Genomic DNA, 20,779 nt, shown 5'->3' on the forward strand with positions numbered 1-20,779 from the left:
CTAGGATGGAGCCACATGGGGTGAGGGGTCCAAATTTACATTTTAAATTCACCAAAACTCAAATGTTATGATATATGGTTTTACTTATATGCAAGTATTTTGACATATTTTTGATTCTTTGAAATTGTTTGGACTTTGACTTTTGGACAATTCTTGGGCTTCACAAGTTTGATGTAGGTTTATATCCCATTTGATTTAAATCTTCTTGAGAACTGTAATGCTCAATATGTAAAATGACTATACTGTGACAAAAAGGGATCAATGATGAACAGAATATCCAGGAAAAAAATTGATTTTTTAAACTACAGGATCTGTTAGACTACATTGTCCATAATTATTTTGGGGTATATTACTCCGTAAAGCTGATTTTATAATGTCTACTGTTGCTCAGATGAGCGATGTGGCCCATGAGCCTCTTGTATTTGGTTACCAGGGATATGATTTATAAATATGTATATGATGTGATATACTATACATTCACAGTAACAATGCATTTGTATTGTTGAATAGTTTCCAAGAAAAAAGAAACCGAAAAGAAGAAAAGGGATGATGAATCCTCTGACTTTGATTCAGACCTGGAAAAAGACATTGACAAATTATCCAAGACTCCTGTTAAGTCTTCAAAGTCAAGATCAACCAGAAGCAGTGCCAAAATAAACAATTCCTCAAAGAAATCAGAAACATCTGGTAGTCTATCATAAGTTTAATATAACTAATAATTATTTATAATCCAAATTACTATCTTTTATAATACATAGATACCATGTATTTCTAAAGTGAATTGTATTGAAATTTGATATGTTGTTTTTGCTGAAGGTAAAAAGGAGAAATCCGGCAAAAAGAAGGCTGCATCTGGAGAAGAGAGTCCTTCAGATGATTCTACAGAGGAAGATTCAGACAACACAGAAGTCGAGGACCCAGAGGGGGAAATTGATATGGTGATATACACATTTGTATCAAACATAAAATAAATTTTTTACATATGAGAACAAAGTTGCATTTAGTTTGAGATAAGTTATTTTAACTTGGTATTAAGTTCAAAATTGAATTAATCAGGCCACACTCTGAGGAATCATGTTAGGAAAATAACATACCAGGATTTATTAATAATTATGGGTATCAATTTTTAGGGGGAAAAAAATAAGATTAAGATCTTAAAAGTTGATTTCTTTGACAAAATACTAATGAATATTGGTGTCATTCCTATGTTAAAGAACATTTGGAATCATGGATCAGCTTGACAACATTATTTACGAAAAATAGTGTTTTAAGAAAATGATGATACAACAGTATATTGCTTATCTTAATTATTCAATTTATTTTAAAGGATTGCTCAGAAAATGCGAAAGCTAAAAAGGAGTTGCTAAAGGAAATGGAAGAAGAAATGAGTGGCGAGGAAGAAGATGTCCAAGACAGCAGTGACTCAGGTCTTTAAAATGTGCTATAAGTTAATTCTTAACAGAATTTAATAGAACATAGTGTGTTATTGCTATTTACACAATTGAAAAAAGTGAATAAAAAGTTTTTCTTTACAGAGGTCGTAATTTCACCAAAAAAGAAGAAAATTGCTGCCAAAAAATCAAAAGGAAAACTGTCCATTGACTCTGATAGTGTAACGGAGGAAGATGTGCCTAAAAGGAAGAAGAAGCGAGATGAGTTGTTGGATGCCTCACTCTCAAGCAGTGACTCTGATGTTCTGCCTAAAATCAAGCGGTAATGTGGAATCTTTGTAAAGAAAATTTCAGGTTTTTGATTCAAAAATTTTTCTAAGAAAATAGCTCCTGTTTGTGAATGTCAATTCAAGATGAATGGGCCTTCATGACAAAGCAGAAATTCTGTTGCTGTAAAAGTTATTGTAAAGTCATGTAATGTTACAAACTCTGGTCAGGTCGTCAGTGCTAAATCCAATGTTGTTCATTGTTCAGAACAAACATTACTAAATTAGTGGTAAAGTAAGTCTGTAGTTTTGTGCATGTATGCCATTCTCAAGGTGAAACACCATAAAATGGTCTTTGATGAATTGTTCATTTTTGATTAAGTACAGTATAATTACACATTTTTCACTGAATTTATGGAAGATTTATAAACCATCTTTGATTTTCAGCAAAAAGAGAAAAGCAAAATCATCTAGCAGTAATGAGGACAGTGAAAGCAACAGTGAGGAAGAATTCATCAAACTTGGGAAGAAAAAGTTGAAAGGTAAAGGTGGTAAAAAGAAGGCGGGGACAGGGAAGGCCAGAAAGAGGAGGAGAATAAAAGCTCCCAGCAGCTCAGACGATGAGGAGGTCAGTAAGGATGAAGACGATGAGGTGAGTTCATTACGCATTATATAATATACACTCTATCTTATATCCTTAAACAGGCTTGTGAAAAATTAACTTCATGAAATGAAAGTTTCCATCATAGTCACAGGTGCTCTTTAGTTCTCTTGTTAAGCTATTTCAATTCATCAAAGATTGTTGAGTAAGGAAGTGTTATGGCTTTTATGCATGGCATGATAGATTTTACCTTTTCCCTGATTTACTTTCCTCTAAAACTATTAAGTATTAGGTTATGCTTAATATACATACAGGATGGAAGTGAATCTTCAGATGATGGTGATCCAGATACACCAAAAAGACTCAAACGAAAGAAAATTAGGAAAATCAAATCTGAAAAGAAGCTTACCTCTCAGACCAAATCAGCTGTGAAGGCAGAGGAGGAGAGAAGGGAAAGGATTGCTGAAAAGCAGAAAATAGTAATATGCAGAAAACTGTCATCATTAGTATTTATAAATATTTGATAGAATACCCTTTTCAAGAACCGTATTTTTCGGGGCATATGTCGATGTGGGGCATAGGTCGAATTGCTCATTTTCAGACAAAATTCAGGAAAAATCCTTAGACTAGCGGAATTTGGGGATAAGCCAATTTTCAATCGATTATTACTATAGTAAAAGTATGACCGCTGATTAAGGAAGTCATCGTATTAAGTATATACTTTCAGAATATCGATGTGGAAAGTCAAAAGAGTAATTTAAGTTATTAAATGTTCTTAATATATATATTTTAAGCAATTTTTTAAAAAATATATCTGTGTTTTGTGGCTGTTTGGTCTCTTCCGTATTCGTCGGTATATTGTTGCGTATCGTAATTTTACATAGTGTAAATTTAATTGCAACACCTATCCCCGTGGTTCTGTCTGGTAGAACTAAGTAAAATATTTTACCAAACCTTTTATATTTTATTAATACCTTATTGCTAAATTTCATTTAATCAAGTTATACTTTGAAAGCTACTTGTAAATACGGGGTATGGCATCCATTAGTTCAACACGTGGTTTCATATTCAAATAGAGTTATCCCCCATAATCACTATGAGTGAGAAAATGATATACCACACATGAAATATTTAATTTGTGTTCTTTTCCATTAATTAAATAGTGACTTGCCGTTATCAGGTTATGCAGAGAAGTTTTAATGTTAAAAACAGTTAATGCAATGAAGTGTAACAATGTACACTACGTGCCCCCAGGCTGTGTTTTAGTCACGGGTTTCACACTTTTGTATATACACAAGACACCAGAATACCGTTATTTCATCCAACACAAAATTTATTGTAACAACACAAAGCATTTGATTTATTCTACACCCAAGACCAGTGATTCCCACGAAGGCAGACATGAAGAATTCACAAAAATTCCGTCATATTACATTCTACCCGGTTTCGTTTTCTTTTTTACTATGCAATAATAGTTTCTAGGGTTCATACACGAACGTGGGAAAAAATTCTTTTGATTGGGGTAAAGAAATACCTCGTACAGCACTGAACATTTTATTACTCACAATGTCATTACAAAAATTATCAACGGGACAACTATTGAACAATAGTTCAAACGGATGAAAAAACCCAACCCTCATAATAAACTGCTACAACAGTACAATGGATAAAAACAGTGGATTTTATATTTTACTGTTTAATTTTTTCAACTTTGAGCCTACGATAAGCCGATCCTGGGGGATAAGCCGGGGCTCGCGCATTGGAGAAAAAAATACCGGCCTATGCCCCAAAAAATACAGTATACATTATTATGATGTTATATGAGTTTAACTACCATGCATCATTTACATTTAAACAAATACAGGGTAATGTACTACTGTCTATCCCTTTTTAGTTCAATGGCATCGTGCAAGAAGTGGATGAGTCCTCCCCAACAAAGTGCCCCATAACAAAACAGCTGGTTCTGGATTTTGAAGAAGAGACTAAAAAGCCAATCATAGAAGTAGATAAAGGACTGGTTGTCAAATTAAAACCCCATCAAGTTGAAGGTAAGTCAATTTTTGAGAGTTCAGCTTAGGTTAAATCAATACCGTATTTTTGGGAAATTAGGTTGATACGGTTTATTGGGCGAAGGAGGCCGTTTTTAGCCATAAAATTAAAAAAAGTATAAATAGGTCGACTTCGAAGAATTGGTCAAAAATTACTGCTAGTTCTAATGAATAAATGGTTTAAACTAATAACGTTATCATATAGTAGCCTTTAATCTTATTTCACAGTTTTAAACAAAAGGGAAATGAAATGTATTTCTTGAAAACATCGTAAGAAAAGGTCTGAAATTGCATCAAAATTTTCAAACCAAATAATTCAGTACGGCCGGTTTTAATTTAAGATCGTTTTTTATTACTTCCCTGCCATGTGTACAAACTGGTGTTAACCGGGGGATAGTTACCTAGCCTGGAGGCATGACTACGGTAGCACATGCCACCCTGTGTCTCTGTGTGACTTTTTACTGTGTATATACACACGAGTCAACATCTGATCTTATTGAAGCCTGCAGGCATGAGTAGCACGTGCCGAGAGTTCAACTGTGTATAAACAAAGTAAGCGCTACCCAGACTGATTTCAGAGACACCTGGCTAAAATTTCATCGAAAGTTTTATGTTGAATATACAGAAAAAAACTTGTTCATGTATTCTATTATGAAAACAAATTGTTTTTTTTTAATTTCTACTCGATGATATTTCCCCCTGTAATTACCCTTTGTACGGTTCTCATTTTACTTTTACCGCGCGAAATTGATTTCCTGTTTATCGTAAGCACACGATCAAAATACATGACAGCATATAATGATTCAGTCAGTGATCTAAGTAAGAAATATAAGAAGAAATAAATCTATTTTCATTTAATTTTGTTTAAATGATAAATTACTACAGTATATTGATTAAAATCCATACGAGTTTTACACAGAAATTCAAGCAGTATTATAGTAAGCACTCATGATTTTATTGGAGGGTTGCATAAATTTTTGCAAAATTTCATATCAAATTTTCCAACCAAAAAAAAACAACAACATAAATTGGGCGAAGCGATGAATAGGGCGAGGTCCACATGTCAGGGAAAAAAAGGATCGACCTAATTTCCAAAAAATACGGTATTTGTAATACATTCATTGAAATTTTGCAAAGTAGAGAATAGCAGTAAAATAAAATGCAATTCTACATGTGTATTGATTTTCTTGTAGCTGTTCAATTTGTCTGGGATTGCACATTTGAGTCTGTCAAAAGGTCCAAGACAGAAGAAGGATCTGGCTGCATTTTAGCCCACTGTATGGGTCTTGGAAAAACTTTGTCAGTAAGTGTGATATAAAATTTGAAAGCACATGTATTGTCATTTTATACATGTCTTTGGAATGACCTGAACACTATAGCATTGAATGATTTTTTTTTTTGACGTCGTCAAGTCAATAACTGCCATCAGTTGAGCAGACAAATTGAATAACGCACATTAGCGTGTTATGATAATTTGTAAGCTCAACTGACGGCAATTATTGACACGATGACGTCAAAAATCAATCATTTAATGCTTATACTTACATTCCCTTACTGATGAAATCAATTACTTAAATAAATCGATATAAATTGCAGATCATGGAGGAAGTAAATTAGTAACAGCAAAAACAGCTGTTTTATAAAACCAGTTTAAACTGGTTATCCCATAGACTGTAGAGCTGAGATCGGCGAGCATGAAAATATAATCCATGAAAAATAACTCTTTAAATTTTGCTTTTAACTATAAAGTCAACTTTTTTGTTGAATAATTGTAAACATGGTGTTTTAACAACATTTATGAAATATATTTTTTAACCGATAACATAGAAATCATTATTTGAGAACTGCTTATATAAATTACATGTAAATTCATATGCAGTGATTAATTGTTGCATTTAGAGACATTTAAAGATCACAGAATTTAATGGAAAAATAAATATATTGATTTGCTTTTCAGCTGATAGCATTTATCCATACTGTGCTTGTCAACAGTAAGAAGACTAAAGTTCACACTTGTATGGTAGTTTCTCCTCTCAACACCATTCTGAACTGGCAGTATGAGTTTGAAATGTGGCAAGAATTCACCAAAAAGGAGGTTGATGTAAGAAAATTACAATATTTGGTGCTGGGACCAATATACATTATCAATTTTATTAAGAATATTTTTTTAACACATGTATATTTCTGTGATATATATCTTATGTTTCATCATAAGTACACTTCCTTGGAAAAAAGCTGTTTTCACAAGACTTTCGATGGGATGTAACTATCAGTATGCTCATTAAAACAAGCTACACATGCACCAATGACATGCATCTGTTAAATGAAATTGATTCTGTTTCAACTGAAATATACAGCCCTGGATAAAGTCGTGCAAGTGTCATTGCGTTCAATGTATTTCTTTCTGTTAGCCAATGACTGGTCAGTTATAAATTAATAGACACTACCTTCATCAAATTATAGTTTTACATGTACTGCCCAAAGGCCTAGCTCTTGTTAAAACGGCTCTAGTTTTATGAAGTTTTTACCTTCTTCATGTAATTGCCGAAATTAATGATCTTTAAAAATCCTATTAGCACTTAGTGAGATTCAATGCCTGTCTGTTTGAAGGTGTACGAGTTATCCTCAGTGAAACAGAATGCTGATAGAGCAGCAGTGCTGAAAAACTGGCATAGTAATGGAGGGGTGATGATTATAGGCTACGACATGTTCAGGAATCTTACCCAGGGCAGCCACTGCAAGAATAAAAACCAGAAGAAGATATTTTCAGAAAGCCTTGTGGATCCAGGTAATACACAAATGTAAAGGAGTTGTAATTATAAACAAAACTCGATAAGAATATTATTTGTTTGGTAACAGTACTTTATACAAGAGAAATATTTTTCTTAAACATCAACATTTACATGTACAGTATATGCATAATTCTGAAAATTATTGTGGAATTTAACAAGCATTGGTACTCCCTGTAAAATATTAATACATGTACATGTACAAGTAAGTATTTGTTGTATGATTTTTTGGGGTCCAATTTTCCTTACATATTTTTGATTTCCTGTAGGTCCTGACATAATAGTATGTGATGAGGGCCATATTCTGAAGAATGACCAATCAGCCATCTCCAAGGCTATGAACAAGATCAAGTCCTTCCGCAGAGTAGTACTCACTGGAACTCCATTACAAAACAACCTCATGGAATGTGAGTAGCACTGATTGCTCTGAATAACATTTAAGGGTTTTGATAAATGACATAATGATATCGCACAAGTTTTTTCTGTGTGTGTTAAGATTACATGTGCATATGAAAATTTCAAAGATTTTTTATACAAAATTTGAAACTAACACGGAAAAAAATACTTTTTAAAGAAATATACTTTATCTAAGTGTTAACTGTGGTGTAGAGATGATAGATATTGTTTAAAGACTTCATCTTTTTAATACTCTGCAGCCTTTCAGCCTTTTATTTCTTAGAAAATTAAGGTGGCTCACAACATTTTGAAATAGTTTCTCAAGTCAGCAGAAAATTGCTTGATTATGAAAGATAGAATGATGCAAAAGAAGTATGTAAGTTAAATAGGCCAAAAAATTGGCATTTTCGGAAAACATGATTTTCCAAAAATTGAATTAAGTAAATGCAGTTCTATGCAACCAAACCCAAACCAACTAATACTAACAATTTAAAAAAACATCTAATCTTGTCACATTGTGTCTTGAAAAGTATTTGATGTAGTGAGTTTCTTTAAGATGTGAAGTATTCATTTACTGTATCTTTACTTATACATGTATCTGTACATTAATTGTTTAAACATGCACATTTATGTTTCAGATCATTGTATGGTGAGTTTTGTGAAACCCAATTTGTTGGGAACTAGCAAGGAGTTTCGTAACAGATTTGTTAATCCAATAACCAATGGCCAGTGTGCAGATTCCACAGCCCACGATGTGAAAATTATGAAAAGACGTGCACATATATTGCACGAAAAACTCAATGGTTGTGTGCAGGTACAGTTCACAGTTCAATTATATTGTTCTAAAGAAATAATATACTCTTCACATTCAGTACTCTCTCTATTTAAAAAAAAGTAAAATAAATGATTTCATTAAATCTGTGTATCATTAATTCCATAATTATTTTATTCTTAAACAGAGGAAAGACTACAGCTCACTAACCAAGTATTTACCTCCAAAACATGAGTATGTTATTGCTGTCCGCTTATCACCAATGCAGATGAGTTTGTATGAGAAATACTTGAGTCTAGCAGGCTTTGGAACAGATGCTGCCCCAAGGGCCAATCGAGGAGCCAGGCTCTTTGCAGATTATCAAGCCTTGATGCGAATCTGGACACATCCATGGGTCATGAAGATGGATGAAATCCGACAAGCTGATAAGGTATGGAACAGGAACTTGGCATCCTCAGTCATTTTAATATTAATCATTTGCAGATATTTGTTTACTCTTACATATACAAAATGTGCTTGTAAATGTATTAACTTCATACTAGAGAAGAAAAAGGGCAGAAAATGATATAGAGAAGGTTTATTTTCATTTGATTGAAGTTGGATTATTTTATGTTCACTTTTGGTTCTACATTTACAGTTCTGTTTATATGTATTATTTGATTGCATGAATTATACATTTTATTTCTTGTATCAAATAATTGTCCAAATTCATGATAACTTTTCATGTACTGAACATGCAGTCCAACAATGATTTATGTACTGAATGTTCAATAAGGGTTAAAAATAAAAGAGATAAGTAAATTACTACTTGTAGGTGGATGTAATTGTTCTTTTGATTTCAGCAGTGTAAATTCCCTGCTAAAAGCAAAGTCTTGAGATATCAGAATTATCACAGTGCTGCCCTATGAAGAAAATATTTCATCCATTCTACTAATGTTTAGTTTATTTTTTACTCATGTTTGTTTTTGCTCACTTAGGCCAAAGTGAGCTGTTCCAGTCAAAAATTTTCTGATACCTGCCTTGTTTATTTTGATATTCTAAGTGGCATCATCTAATTCTTACTCTTTTAATTCAGAGGGCAATCAATGATGAGTCCGATTTTTTGGATGACTCGGCAGGTTCCGATTTGGAGGACGACAAGTCTGATTCTAGTTCTGATTCATCAAGTCCCTCAGAGGTATCAGCAGTGTCCGACTTGTCTGGAGACGACAGGAAAGCTCGCAGTAAAAAGAAGAAGAAAGAGGGTGATTCTGATGACAGTGACTCAGACAGTGGTAAACAGTAAGTAGGATTTAACATCGGGAAATGTTTCCACTTATTTTTGTAGACTTGCGTGGACATTTTTAAGTTTACCTACTTATTCTGTATTTCAGGAAAAAGGGTGAAGTTGTGAAAAAGTGGATCACAAGACGACGAGCAGGACAAATAAGTAAGCTTACAGTTTGATGAGGTCATTTGAGTTATTCAGGTGATTTATTGCTGTCCAGTGTTGTATGTCATTGACCATCATTTGTAAATGTTTCGAAATTCTTAACTTCTTATCTGAACCTACTGAGCTAATCTAGATTTGATTGTTAGGGGAAGGGAATAAAATTCTTGAATCATCAGTTTTTCAACATAAAGTTTGAAATTATTTCATTGAGTAAATATTTATGTGATGCACAGATGTTTGATTCAATAGTATTGCTTTATCATTATTTTTGGCTATTAATTTTAAAGCGACAGTATTTTGGAAGTGCAAAAGTGTACATGTATATCCATCATTTATGTGCAAGCTTGATATTTTAGCTATGGGGTACTAGTTTTGTTTACTGTGAAAAAATTGTGTACACAGGTGAGTCAGATGAAGACGTTGGTCCCCAGCCTGTGTCCAGCGAGTGGTGGGCTGAGTACGTCAAACCAGAGGATGAGGAGAAAATAGAACTCGGTGGGAAACTGGTGCTGTTGTTTGAGATTCTCAGGATGAGTGAAGAAATAGGAGACAAAGTGTAAGATTCCATGTGTTTTGAACAGCAGAAGTTCATGTACTTAATATGAACATTCATTCACACTTTTGAAAATCTTTGATACTCAAACGTGAATTTCAATGTAAAAGAAATATTTTTATTGTCCTCACATGTATTTGCAGTCTGAATTATGCAGCAGAACATTAGTTTCATGTAAATGTATTTCAAATAAAAGTTACGGTATACATGTATATTATTCTACATAAAAATAAATATATTACAAGGATGTTACAAAGTTGTAACCAATATACATACATGTATATTATTCTACATACATATAAATATATTACAAGGAAGTTAGGAAGTTGTAAGCAATATACATATAATATGATATCATCAAATACACACACACTCATGATATATGTACTTGAATTTCCAAGTCATAAATTAAAATGTGAAATATAGCGTATGTAATCTCTGTGTTAAGTATTTGGATGCAGAAATAAGATAATAAATTTCTCATCTTAATGACAGCATATGCAGATTATTATTATTTAATGATCACTTTTCAAAAGTACATGTCAAACTGGTAATGCAAGTTTGAACGATTCTTTAATTTAATACTTACTATAATAAAACTATTCAAAGTGCATGAGTCATGAGTGATATTGATTTGTTATCATTATTTTTTCAATGCACCATTTGACTGAGGAAAAATAAATTACCAGTATACAAAATGAATTCAAGTTTTCCTATCAGTGAAATTGTAAATTAAAACCAATTTTGAATTTATATTTTACAGGTTAGTTTTCAGTCAAAGTTTGTTATCACTGGATTTGATCGAAAGATTTTTGGATAGAGTTGATAAAAAGCATCAAGAAGATTTGGACAAAGAGAAAGAGAAGAAGAGTGATGAGAAGGAAGGAGATGATAAGAAATCTGACGAGAAGAAAGAGGGTCTGAATGAGGAGGTAGATGACTTATCAGTTTTTCCTTATCATTGTGTGTATAATTTAACATGTGTGCCAGATTTAAAGTTAACCTGCAACTGTTTGAAAATTTTAGCTGACATAGTGGCAGACAGGAAAATGCATATTCATCTGACTGATGATGTTTGATGTTTTATCTGTTTGATGTTTAGGGCGAATCGTTTGGAAAACACTGGACGTTGGGAGAGGATTACTTCAGAATGGATGGATCTCACAGTGCTCAAGCCAGGAAGGACATGGCTACTAAGTTCAACGACCCTGACAATTACCAGTAAGCTCAGACAGGAATTCATTGACTCTGAAATATAATTCATTATATCTTCATCTTCAAATATTTAGATTCTCAGAAATGATCCATTTATGAATGATTTAAATGAGTTTCGCAACAAAATCTTTGCATGCAAGATGTTTTATGCACTTCTTCATAGTAGATAAACTAATTTGATTCAATTTTAATGATATAATTTTGATTGATATTGTTACATTTATTATTGTTATTGCAATTATGCTGATTTTAATGATTTCATCATTTCAGATGTAGACTTTTCCTGATTTCAACAAAAGCAGGGGGACTAGGAATCAATCTGGTGGCTGCTAACCGTGTCATCATATTTGATGCATCGTGGAACCCTTCTCATGATGTTCAGTCCATATTCCGAGTGTACAGATTTGGACAGGAAAAACCAGTTTATGTCTACAGATTTCTTGCTCAGGTATAATTTTTATTCAGACTTTCTTGTAATGTACGATAACAGCATGTTTGATATTTTCTCAAGTTTCACGAACCACTGGAGTATGATTTTGTGAATTTATATGAAGGAAAAATGTGTTTGTTTTTGCAATTTTGTCATCAATGGAGACTTTCTCAGTACTGCTGCTATGCATAAGTTTGACATTGGGTCTTGTTGTGCCTGTAGGGAACCATGGAAGAAAAGATCTACGAGCGACAGGTAACCAAGCAGTCACTGTCCCAGAGAGTGGTTGACGAACACCAGATAGACAGGCACTTCAATGCCAATGAACTTCAAGAGTTATACAACTTCAAACCTGATAGACTCGATGACCCAAATAGAGTCGAAAAGACACCTATGCTACCAAAGGTATGTATAATCTCTTCTACATTTTGTGCACTATAACAAGGTCAAAGAACAGGGGCATACAAGGCGTTGCATTCCCTCCACTCGGAGCGATGAAGACAAAAGAATTTCAATTTAAGTTAGAATATTAATTTTTGAGTTGTATGGATTGTTTTCATTATAAATTTCACGATGGAAGTCAATATTGTGCTTTCATTCTATAAACACGACAGGTATTGGTTTCCAATTTAAGCTGCATATCGTTTTTTGCCTTAATCTTGGATCATTCCCTGTTCTTAAAGGGGCGTGGTCACGATTTTGGTCAAATTTTATTTTTTTTTTTAATGTTTTTACTATTTACAGTGCTTTAGAAATGCATTTCTAATGATCAAATAAAATTTGTAAGTCACATGTAGAGTTATAAGCAAGATACTGGGCTCACAATTCTTTGTCATGTAAACAAGGCTCGTGCCGTTTTTGTTTACATAGGTTCAATATACCAGTAAAAAATCTTTTTCCAGTTTATTTGTCTATCTTTTTATTTATGTTAAACATAGATAAACAGTTCCGAATGTTTAATACATTCGTTTTAGGTTTAAAACTGAAATTTTTACTTCAACGTTCAAAATGTAAACAAACGCTTTGTTTACATAACGAAGAATTTCAAGCTCTGTAACTTGCTTATAACTCAACAAATGACACTCAAATTTCGGTTGCCTATTAAAAATGCCTTTCTGAAGCATTGTAAATATTAAAATCGGAAAAATAATTTTTGACCAAAATCGTGACCATGCCCCTTTAATTGCAAAATTAGGTATGAATGGGTCCTGACTTCACCTTAAAAGTACTTTTATTTAAAGAATAAGTTAATTTTAATTTTTATTATTGATTTATTAAAATGGAGTCTAGACCCATAATGGGTCGAATTTGTGATTTTCATCAAAAAGGTTTTACTTTATCAATTATTGTCAAAGGTTTTTAGAGCTGGGTAAAGGTTTTGGAACAGGTGCCCTCTGGTGATGATATCTTGGTTATTACTGGTCCTTACTTCACCAAACTTGCATGGATGGTGTGTCTTGTGATACTGATGCACCTGACGGGCTTGAATGCTGAATCTGAGCCATAGGTTTTGGATGCTGGATAAGGTTAAGTTTTGTGGAACAGGTCACATGTTTTATAGATAATAGTACTATTTTAAACTTGCATGGTTGATTAAACTATAATATAAATGAATCACAGGGGTAGCTTCAGATACAGAGCCTGATCTTCATTATAAAGGATGCTAAAGAATATGTCTTAGTTATTATTGGTCCTTACTTCACCAAACTTGCATGGATGGTGTGTCTTGTAATACTGATGCACCTGACAGGCTTGAATGCTGAATCTGAGCCATAGGTTTCAGATGCTGGATGAGGTTTAGTTTTTAGCTCACCTGAACCGAAGGTTCAAGTGAGCTTTTCTGATCACCCGTTGTCCGTCGTCCGTCCGTCCGTCCGTCCGTCTGTCTGTCTGTCCGTCCGTCTGTAAACTTTTCACATTTTCAACTTCTTCTCCAAAACCACTCATCCAATTTTAACGAAATTTGGCAGAAAGCATTATTATATTAAGGAGATTATAAATTGTAAAATTCAAAGGGCAATCCCTTTTTAAACGAGAAATAATCATGAAACTGTGAAAAAGGGGGGGGGGGTATCTTTTAAAATCTTCTTCTCAAGAACCGCTGCTCCAATATTACCAATATTTATATGACAACTTCTATATATAAGGCAGATTCTAAATTGTAAAAATGGTGACCCTCAGTCTAATACTGGGACCCTTAGAAGGGTTCAAACTATGTGTTGTAAGTGTGTTCTGATCGTGTGTTCATTTATATAAGATCGGGCTCGTTATTCGGAATTACGAAACGGAAGCTCTTTGTTTGTACTAACTAACCGCCATTTTGAAGAAGATTTCAGACGTCAATTTTGATAAAAGAAAAGTTTGTGATTTGCCGGTTTAACTATAAAAGTAACGTTTTTAACGAAGAATGATATAAAGAATATTTTATGAAATAGTGGTAAATCGTAGTTCCGAATTCAGCTCTACAGTAAACTATCAGCATAATCACCATGCCATTTGTTTTTACACCGCGTTTTCAAGATTCTTTTTTTTTTTTTATACTTAAAGCTATTTAATTTGTCATCGATTATTGGAATAATTGTTGCGTAATTTAATTGTAAAGTTTACCGATCGAATCAAACAAGTGCAACCACGACCTTGGTAAATATGAATGGTACTGATATCGGAGAACAATGTTACTACGATTTGTTTTTGCAATGAAAGATTAAAATCGGGGTTAGATGTTCTACAGACGTTTATATCATGTTGATGCTACATTTTGACAAGCATAAAATGAAATAAAAGAAATTGTTTTTGTTTTTCAATGTTTTGTTTATTATTAATAATTAGTTTGCATGACTGTATTGCATTTGGAGTAAACATAATTTTAATTTTAAGCTGTGATAGCAGTCTAACAATTTTTACGATAAATTAAATTGTCAGGCCAATCAACATCAAAATTGTTAGACTGATTTTTATGGACCCTTATTTTTAAAATATGAACTATAAAGAACAATATTTATTGTTATATTACTGGCGTGCGACCAGTTCTCGCCAAGTACCATTTCTCGCCGGGACATTGTGGCGTCATTTTATCAACACATAAAATTATATACGAAAACTGACGTCACAATATACTGGCGAGAAATGGTACTCGGCGAGAAATGGTCGCACTCCAGTAAGGTTCTCGGACACTGCTAAGGCAAGAAAAACAAATATGTGTGTTTCCTATTTCATCAGATTTTAAAATAGGGTAGGTAGTTTTTTTTTTTTATGAGCTTTTCAGTTTTCCCCTTTCCTAGCATATGATTTTTCTATACATTAATAAAATGTATTTTACAGGTGGAGCAATTGTGAATAGTGACAACATGCGAAAGATAAAATTGTTATTATCTTCTTTTTATGTATTGTTTAATATATGGCAAAATCTTGAAATATATAAGTTTTACAATATTTATTAAGAGTTCACATCATAATAAACCCTTTCGAAAAAAAATGATGCAAGGACTATTGTTCAGGTGAGCGATTTGTGGCCCATGGGCCTCTTGTTTGAACAGGTCACATGTTTTATAGATAATAGCTTGCATAGTTGATTTAACCATAATATAAATGAATCGAGGGGTAGCATCAGATGCAGAGCCTGATCTTCATTATCAAGGATGCTAAAAAAAATCTACCTCACTCAAACCTGCTTGATAGATGTATTTGTTGTTAAATGATATGACATGATTCCTGAGATATAGTATTGTATGATATGATACACTATTTATATAATAGTGTTGTGTTGTGCATGTACTATGCCTAAATAGTAGTCAGGGTTTGATACATGGTGCACGAGCCGGAGGCGAGTGCACTATGTATCAAACCCTGACTACTATTTAGGCATAGTACATGCACAACACAACACTTTTGTTATTATTATGCCGACTGTTAAATATACTGACGTGCTTTGCTATAAGTAGCTCTGACGTTCGAGTGTTGACAAGTCCCTTAAAATAATCACCGGAAAAGCAAGCGTTTGTTGTTGTTTTTCAAATTACTTGTAATCAATTGATTTGATTGTTTATTTAATCAACAAGTTGTTGTACAATAAAAAGTCAACAAAGATTTATGTTTTTTTTCAAGAAATAGAGAGACGTTTGGCCTTACCGAGAAAACTCGAAATGTTTAGCAGACGAAATCTCAGTGAATTTTTTTTCTTGAACATTCTTTAACAAGCGTCATTTAAAAAAGCGTTTTTGTGATTCTCATGTAGAATTTCTTTGAAAAATGTTCAATCAATTTGTTCAAAAGTTTATAGGAAACTTTGACTTTAAAATTACCGTCAATAATGAAGTTTTTTTTTGAAAAATGAATAATTTTAATTGCTTGATGTCAGTCGTACATATCTACGTTTTACATACCTAAATACCGGTTATTATAATAACGGCTAATTTAGCGTAGCGGTAACGCGTTGGGCTTCATGCTAGATTCAATGATTTTAGCGTCGTGAGTTCGAATCCCGCTGTCGGCGCTTGACAGATTTTCGTTGAAAATATTCGCCGTGCTCTATTTCGGCATAGTATGCTTACGCTATATAAATCCTTTGATACTATGCGAAAATAGATGAGTATTGAATATATAGTGACAAACTGACAGAAGGCATAATAATGTTTAATATGATACAATATGATATAAAATGTATAAATTTTTTGATATTTTATGATATGATATTGTTTCATGATATTGTTATGCATGGTTTTGAATATTATGATACAATGTTGTATAATATGATATTGAATCATTAATATATTATTTTATCACATGATACTGTTACATATGATATAGCAATATATAATATTATATAAATAGTGCCTGTTTGGGAGGGTAACAGTTGAAATTGACACCCCGAGAAAACCATTGTCAACTGACGCGAAGCGGAGGTTGACAATGGTTTTCGAGGGGTGTCAATTTCAACTGTTATCCTCCCAAACAGGCACTATTTATTTTGTTATACTGTATGTCTTTTTTAAAATATTTAAGAAAATTTTACTGCTTTTATATAGGAATAACGTGAATTCTACAGCGAACCGTACGCGCATAATTTTCGCGCATGTAACATTTTTTAATGTTACCCGTTGCCAAGTGCGTTGCTAACGCTGAGGGTAATAGTAAATATTATTAACTGCGTCTTAACCAATCAGATTTCAGTATTTAACATGAAAGTATAACAATGTATCATATGATACAATATTGGATATTATATAATATTGTACCATAGGATATTGTATATTATGATATTGGTTTATATAATATTATATAAATAGTGCCTGTTTGGGAGGGTAACAGTTGAAATTGACACCCCGAGAAAACCATTGTCAACCGACGCGAAGCGGAGGTTGACAATGGTTTTCGAGGGGTGTCAATTTCAACTGTTATCCTCCCAAACAGGCACTATTTATTTTGTTATACTGAATGTCTTTTTTAAAATTTTTAAGAAAATTTTACTGCTTTTATATAGGAATAACGTGAATTCTACAGCGAACCGTACGCGCATAATTTTCGCGCATGTAACATTTTTTAATGTTACCCGTTGCCAAGTGCGTTGCTAACGCTGAGGATAATAGTAAATATTATTAACTGCGTCTTAACCAATCAGATTTCAGTATTTAACATGAAAGTATAACAAATTATTATATCACATGATAAAGTATAATATGATATAATGATATGATATTGTATCTTATAATATTTTTACTTGTATCATATGATATGATACAATGTTGTATCAAATTATATTGTATCATATACGATATCATATTATATATCAATTATGATACAGTATTATACAATAAAATATCATACTATATTATACAATTTGATATCATGATGTACAATATTGTGATGTATTATAGCATTGAATCGTGATTTTTTGAAGTATACACTCTCATAACTGCAGCGGTGTGTGCATACAAATTGAGTAGCGCGTTATGAAAATTTGTATGCACACACCGCTGCAGTTATGAGAGTGTATACTTCAAAACATCATGATTTAATGCTTATATTTACATTTTTTTTAACTTCTTGCCTTGTCTGCAAATGTGATTCATACCTTAAAATTCCTATCTTATCCTAAGGGTAAGTTAATATTAATGGAAGAGCCACAGTAACAGCCACGAGCGTGAACTTTGATTTTCACTTGTGACGTTGCAGTTTACAGCGTTCAACGTTTGTGACGTCATAATAAAACTCATCAATTTGACCTTTGACTACTTGTTGCATTTAGAGGCATTTAAACATCACGGCATTTAATGGAAAAACACAGTAGAGTGTAAATATAATGTGATATGATATTGTATTTATAATTTTTATATTGTATCATATAATATGTTTTACGGTGCTACCGTTCTGGCGAGCGCAGAATTACACATACTGTACCTTGCATCGTTGTCAACTTATAGTTTTATTTAGGTATCAACGAACGTCAGAGAATTTTTGAGAGAGTATTGCTCTACAATAAGTATGGCAAAGGTACTAATTTTAATGGTTATGATACATACAGCGCAACCCCCTACCCCGAGAGAGAGAGAGAGAGAGAGAGAGAGAGAGGAGAGAGAGAGAGAGAGAGAGAGAGCCCGGTACCTGTTTGTAGGTGTGTAATTTCCCACTTTTAAATTTAATGATCTGACTATATGCAATATCTACATAATTTTTTTACCTGTTTATTTTTTCATTTTATTCCTTTTTATTAAGTTCAAAATGTCCTATTGTTTATTTCCTCCCTACTCATATACTTACCTGCCTACTGTACATGCATGCACAATTACTTTAAAAATGGATCGATATGACAGTAAAGTATGGCTCTTGCTAATACAAATGTGTATAGTACACCCATTTCAGATGTTTGATCCACCTTTAAATTTATCGCGGGAAATATAGCGCGAGAGCACTGTGACATCATCCATAACTTTGTTCGTCTTTGTTTATGTTTCTCGACTCAATACAAAGGTATGGAAGCATGTGACAAATCTTTTGAGTCTCGCCAAAACATATGCGGTACTCAAAACGTGTCTTCAAAGTTTAAGTCACCGAGTTAAAAGTCGGCCATTTTTGGCATAGCACCATTAGAGAGCATTATTGGATGTACCTGGTAGACAAAAAATTTTGTTTGATGAACTGTAGGTTTAGCTCGTTCTTTTTCCCGTGCACACTGGTTCTTAGAGCTCGCTGCGCGCCGGCGAGCTGCGCTCGCTATTATGTATTGTGATATTGTATTATGTGATTAAATACAATAATGTAATAAAAACACAATACAATGTCATATCATGTGTTACAATATCATATCTCATCATTATTTATTACGGTATTTTATTCTATTATATGATATATATTGTAAGTATGATAGGATGCAATATTGTATTTTATATTATTGTATTAATAAACATTGTATCTTATAATACGGTATGAAATGAACATATGATTATCATACAATTTTTTAACAGATGATATATGATATTGTGTCAAAACAGTATCCATGAGTATCCAGATCATAAAGTATGATTTTCATATACCGGTAATGTGATAAAGTTGGTCTCAGAAAGGTGATGCTTCATAAAGGTGATGCCTCGTCTCAGTGAGCTTTGTAATCTGTGATTACCTATTTTTCATTGATTATGAGAAAAACATCTAATACCATTTATATAATGACAACAATTGCGTAATGTTCATGTTCTGTACATACAATGTCAGATAAAAATAGCGCTAGCACAGATATGAAATCATGTTGTAATGCTTAGAAAGCATCAAATAAAACAAAGGAGATAAGTACCAAGTACATGTATTATTGAATATTACCGGTATGTATTTGTCAGAGAATACAGTTCTATATGATACATGTACATGTACTGATGCACAGTTTCAAATGTAAAGATTTTTTTATATGTTCATATGCTATTTCAAAATCCTGGGGGGGGGGGGGGGGGGGGGGGGGGTTGTCAGGCCTTGTACGCACTTGTTCTTTCAACAAGTTAGAACTATATGTGTGTCAAATATCATTCTATATTTTAAAGAATTGTTTTATAAACATCCATTGCTATAGGACTTTATGCTTGCTGAGCTTATGAAGTCACAGAAAGACTGGTTTGTCAATTACCATGAGCATGACTCACTGCTGGAGAATAAGATCGGGGAAGAATTGGACGAGGAGGAAAGGAAGGCAGCTTGGGAGGAATTTGAAAATGAAAGGAAAGGTGTTATACAGATGAGGCAGAACTTTATGGGTATGTATTGTTCAAACTTGAATCCCTCAGTCTTGTTGAAGTATTTACACAATTAAATTTAAAATGCTAATTAACCATTCACCTGTATTAAATGTGTGTGATGGTTGAACTATTTCTTTTAAAGCAAACATGCCTAACATGGGATTCAACAACATGCTCCAGCAAATGCAGCAACAGCAACAAATGGGAATGCCGTACATGTACAACCAAGGGTATAATCTCCAGTCATTTTCACAACAGCACCTTTTACAGTTGGTTCAGGACATGAAACAGAGGGTAAGGGAATAGTGCAACCTATTCTGTTGAGAAATTTAATGTACTGTTGAATTATTGTTCTACTCATTTGCGGATATGCTGGCAGAAATGTTTTAAAGCTTTTTATTTTTTTTAAAGTATCCTCACTTGCCCCAGGAACAACTAACACAGCAAGTACAGGCAGTCATCCGTCAAATGATTTCTCGACAAATTGCAGCACAACAAGAAGCACAGAAAAGACAGGTACAGTTGGTCAATCACTTGATGAGATCACATGCTTGAATTTACTACTCTAGGCCATGAAAATTAATTTCTTGCTTCTCAGGCTAACATTTTCAAAAAAAGATGTGGTCGGGCGGTGATAATTTTTTCTTTTATTTCATAAAAAAAGAAT

General features: G+C 33.1%; 1 protein-coding gene across 2 annotated transcripts in view; it reads left to right on the forward strand.

The window, feature by feature from the left end:
- LOC105339136 (transcriptional regulator ATRX homolog) overlaps window positions 1–20,779 on the forward strand; it is a 32,133-nt gene that overhangs the window by 8,949 nt on the left and 2,405 nt on the right. For both annotated transcript variants that reach the window (XM_011444552.4, XM_011444553.4), the window contains exons 8-30: window positions 511–687; window positions 817–938; window positions 1,328–1,427; window positions 1,536–1,713; window positions 2,105–2,309; window positions 2,573–2,737; window positions 4,153–4,306; window positions 5,500–5,609; window positions 6,264–6,407; window positions 6,917–7,094; window positions 7,365–7,502; window positions 8,130–8,305; window positions 8,451–8,693; window positions 9,339–9,544; window positions 9,637–9,692; window positions 10,098–10,251; window positions 11,012–11,180; window positions 11,351–11,469; window positions 11,734–11,911; window positions 12,116–12,298; window positions 19,950–20,130; window positions 20,255–20,406; window positions 20,524–20,628. In XM_011444552.4, the coding sequence (XP_011442854.3) occupies window positions 511–687; window positions 817–938; window positions 1,328–1,427; window positions 1,536–1,713; window positions 2,105–2,309; window positions 2,573–2,737; window positions 4,153–4,306; window positions 5,500–5,609; window positions 6,264–6,407; window positions 6,917–7,094; window positions 7,365–7,502; window positions 8,130–8,305; window positions 8,451–8,693; window positions 9,339–9,544; window positions 9,637–9,692; window positions 10,098–10,251; window positions 11,012–11,180; window positions 11,351–11,469; window positions 11,734–11,911; window positions 12,116–12,298; window positions 19,950–20,130; window positions 20,255–20,406; window positions 20,524–20,628 (3,593 nt within the window). The remainder of the gene's footprint in view (window positions 1–510; window positions 688–816; window positions 939–1,327; window positions 1,428–1,535; window positions 1,714–2,104; window positions 2,310–2,572; window positions 2,738–4,152; window positions 4,307–5,499; window positions 5,610–6,263; window positions 6,408–6,916; window positions 7,095–7,364; window positions 7,503–8,129; window positions 8,306–8,450; window positions 8,694–9,338; window positions 9,545–9,636; window positions 9,693–10,097; window positions 10,252–11,011; window positions 11,181–11,350; window positions 11,470–11,733; window positions 11,912–12,115; window positions 12,299–19,949; window positions 20,131–20,254; window positions 20,407–20,523; window positions 20,629–20,779) is intronic.

This window comes from Magallana gigas, chromosome 2 (genome assembly GCF_963853765.1).
Source record: "Magallana gigas chromosome 2, xbMagGiga1.1, whole genome shotgun sequence".
Classification (NCBI taxonomy): Eukaryota; Metazoa; Mollusca; class Bivalvia; order Ostreida; family Ostreidae; genus Magallana; species Magallana gigas.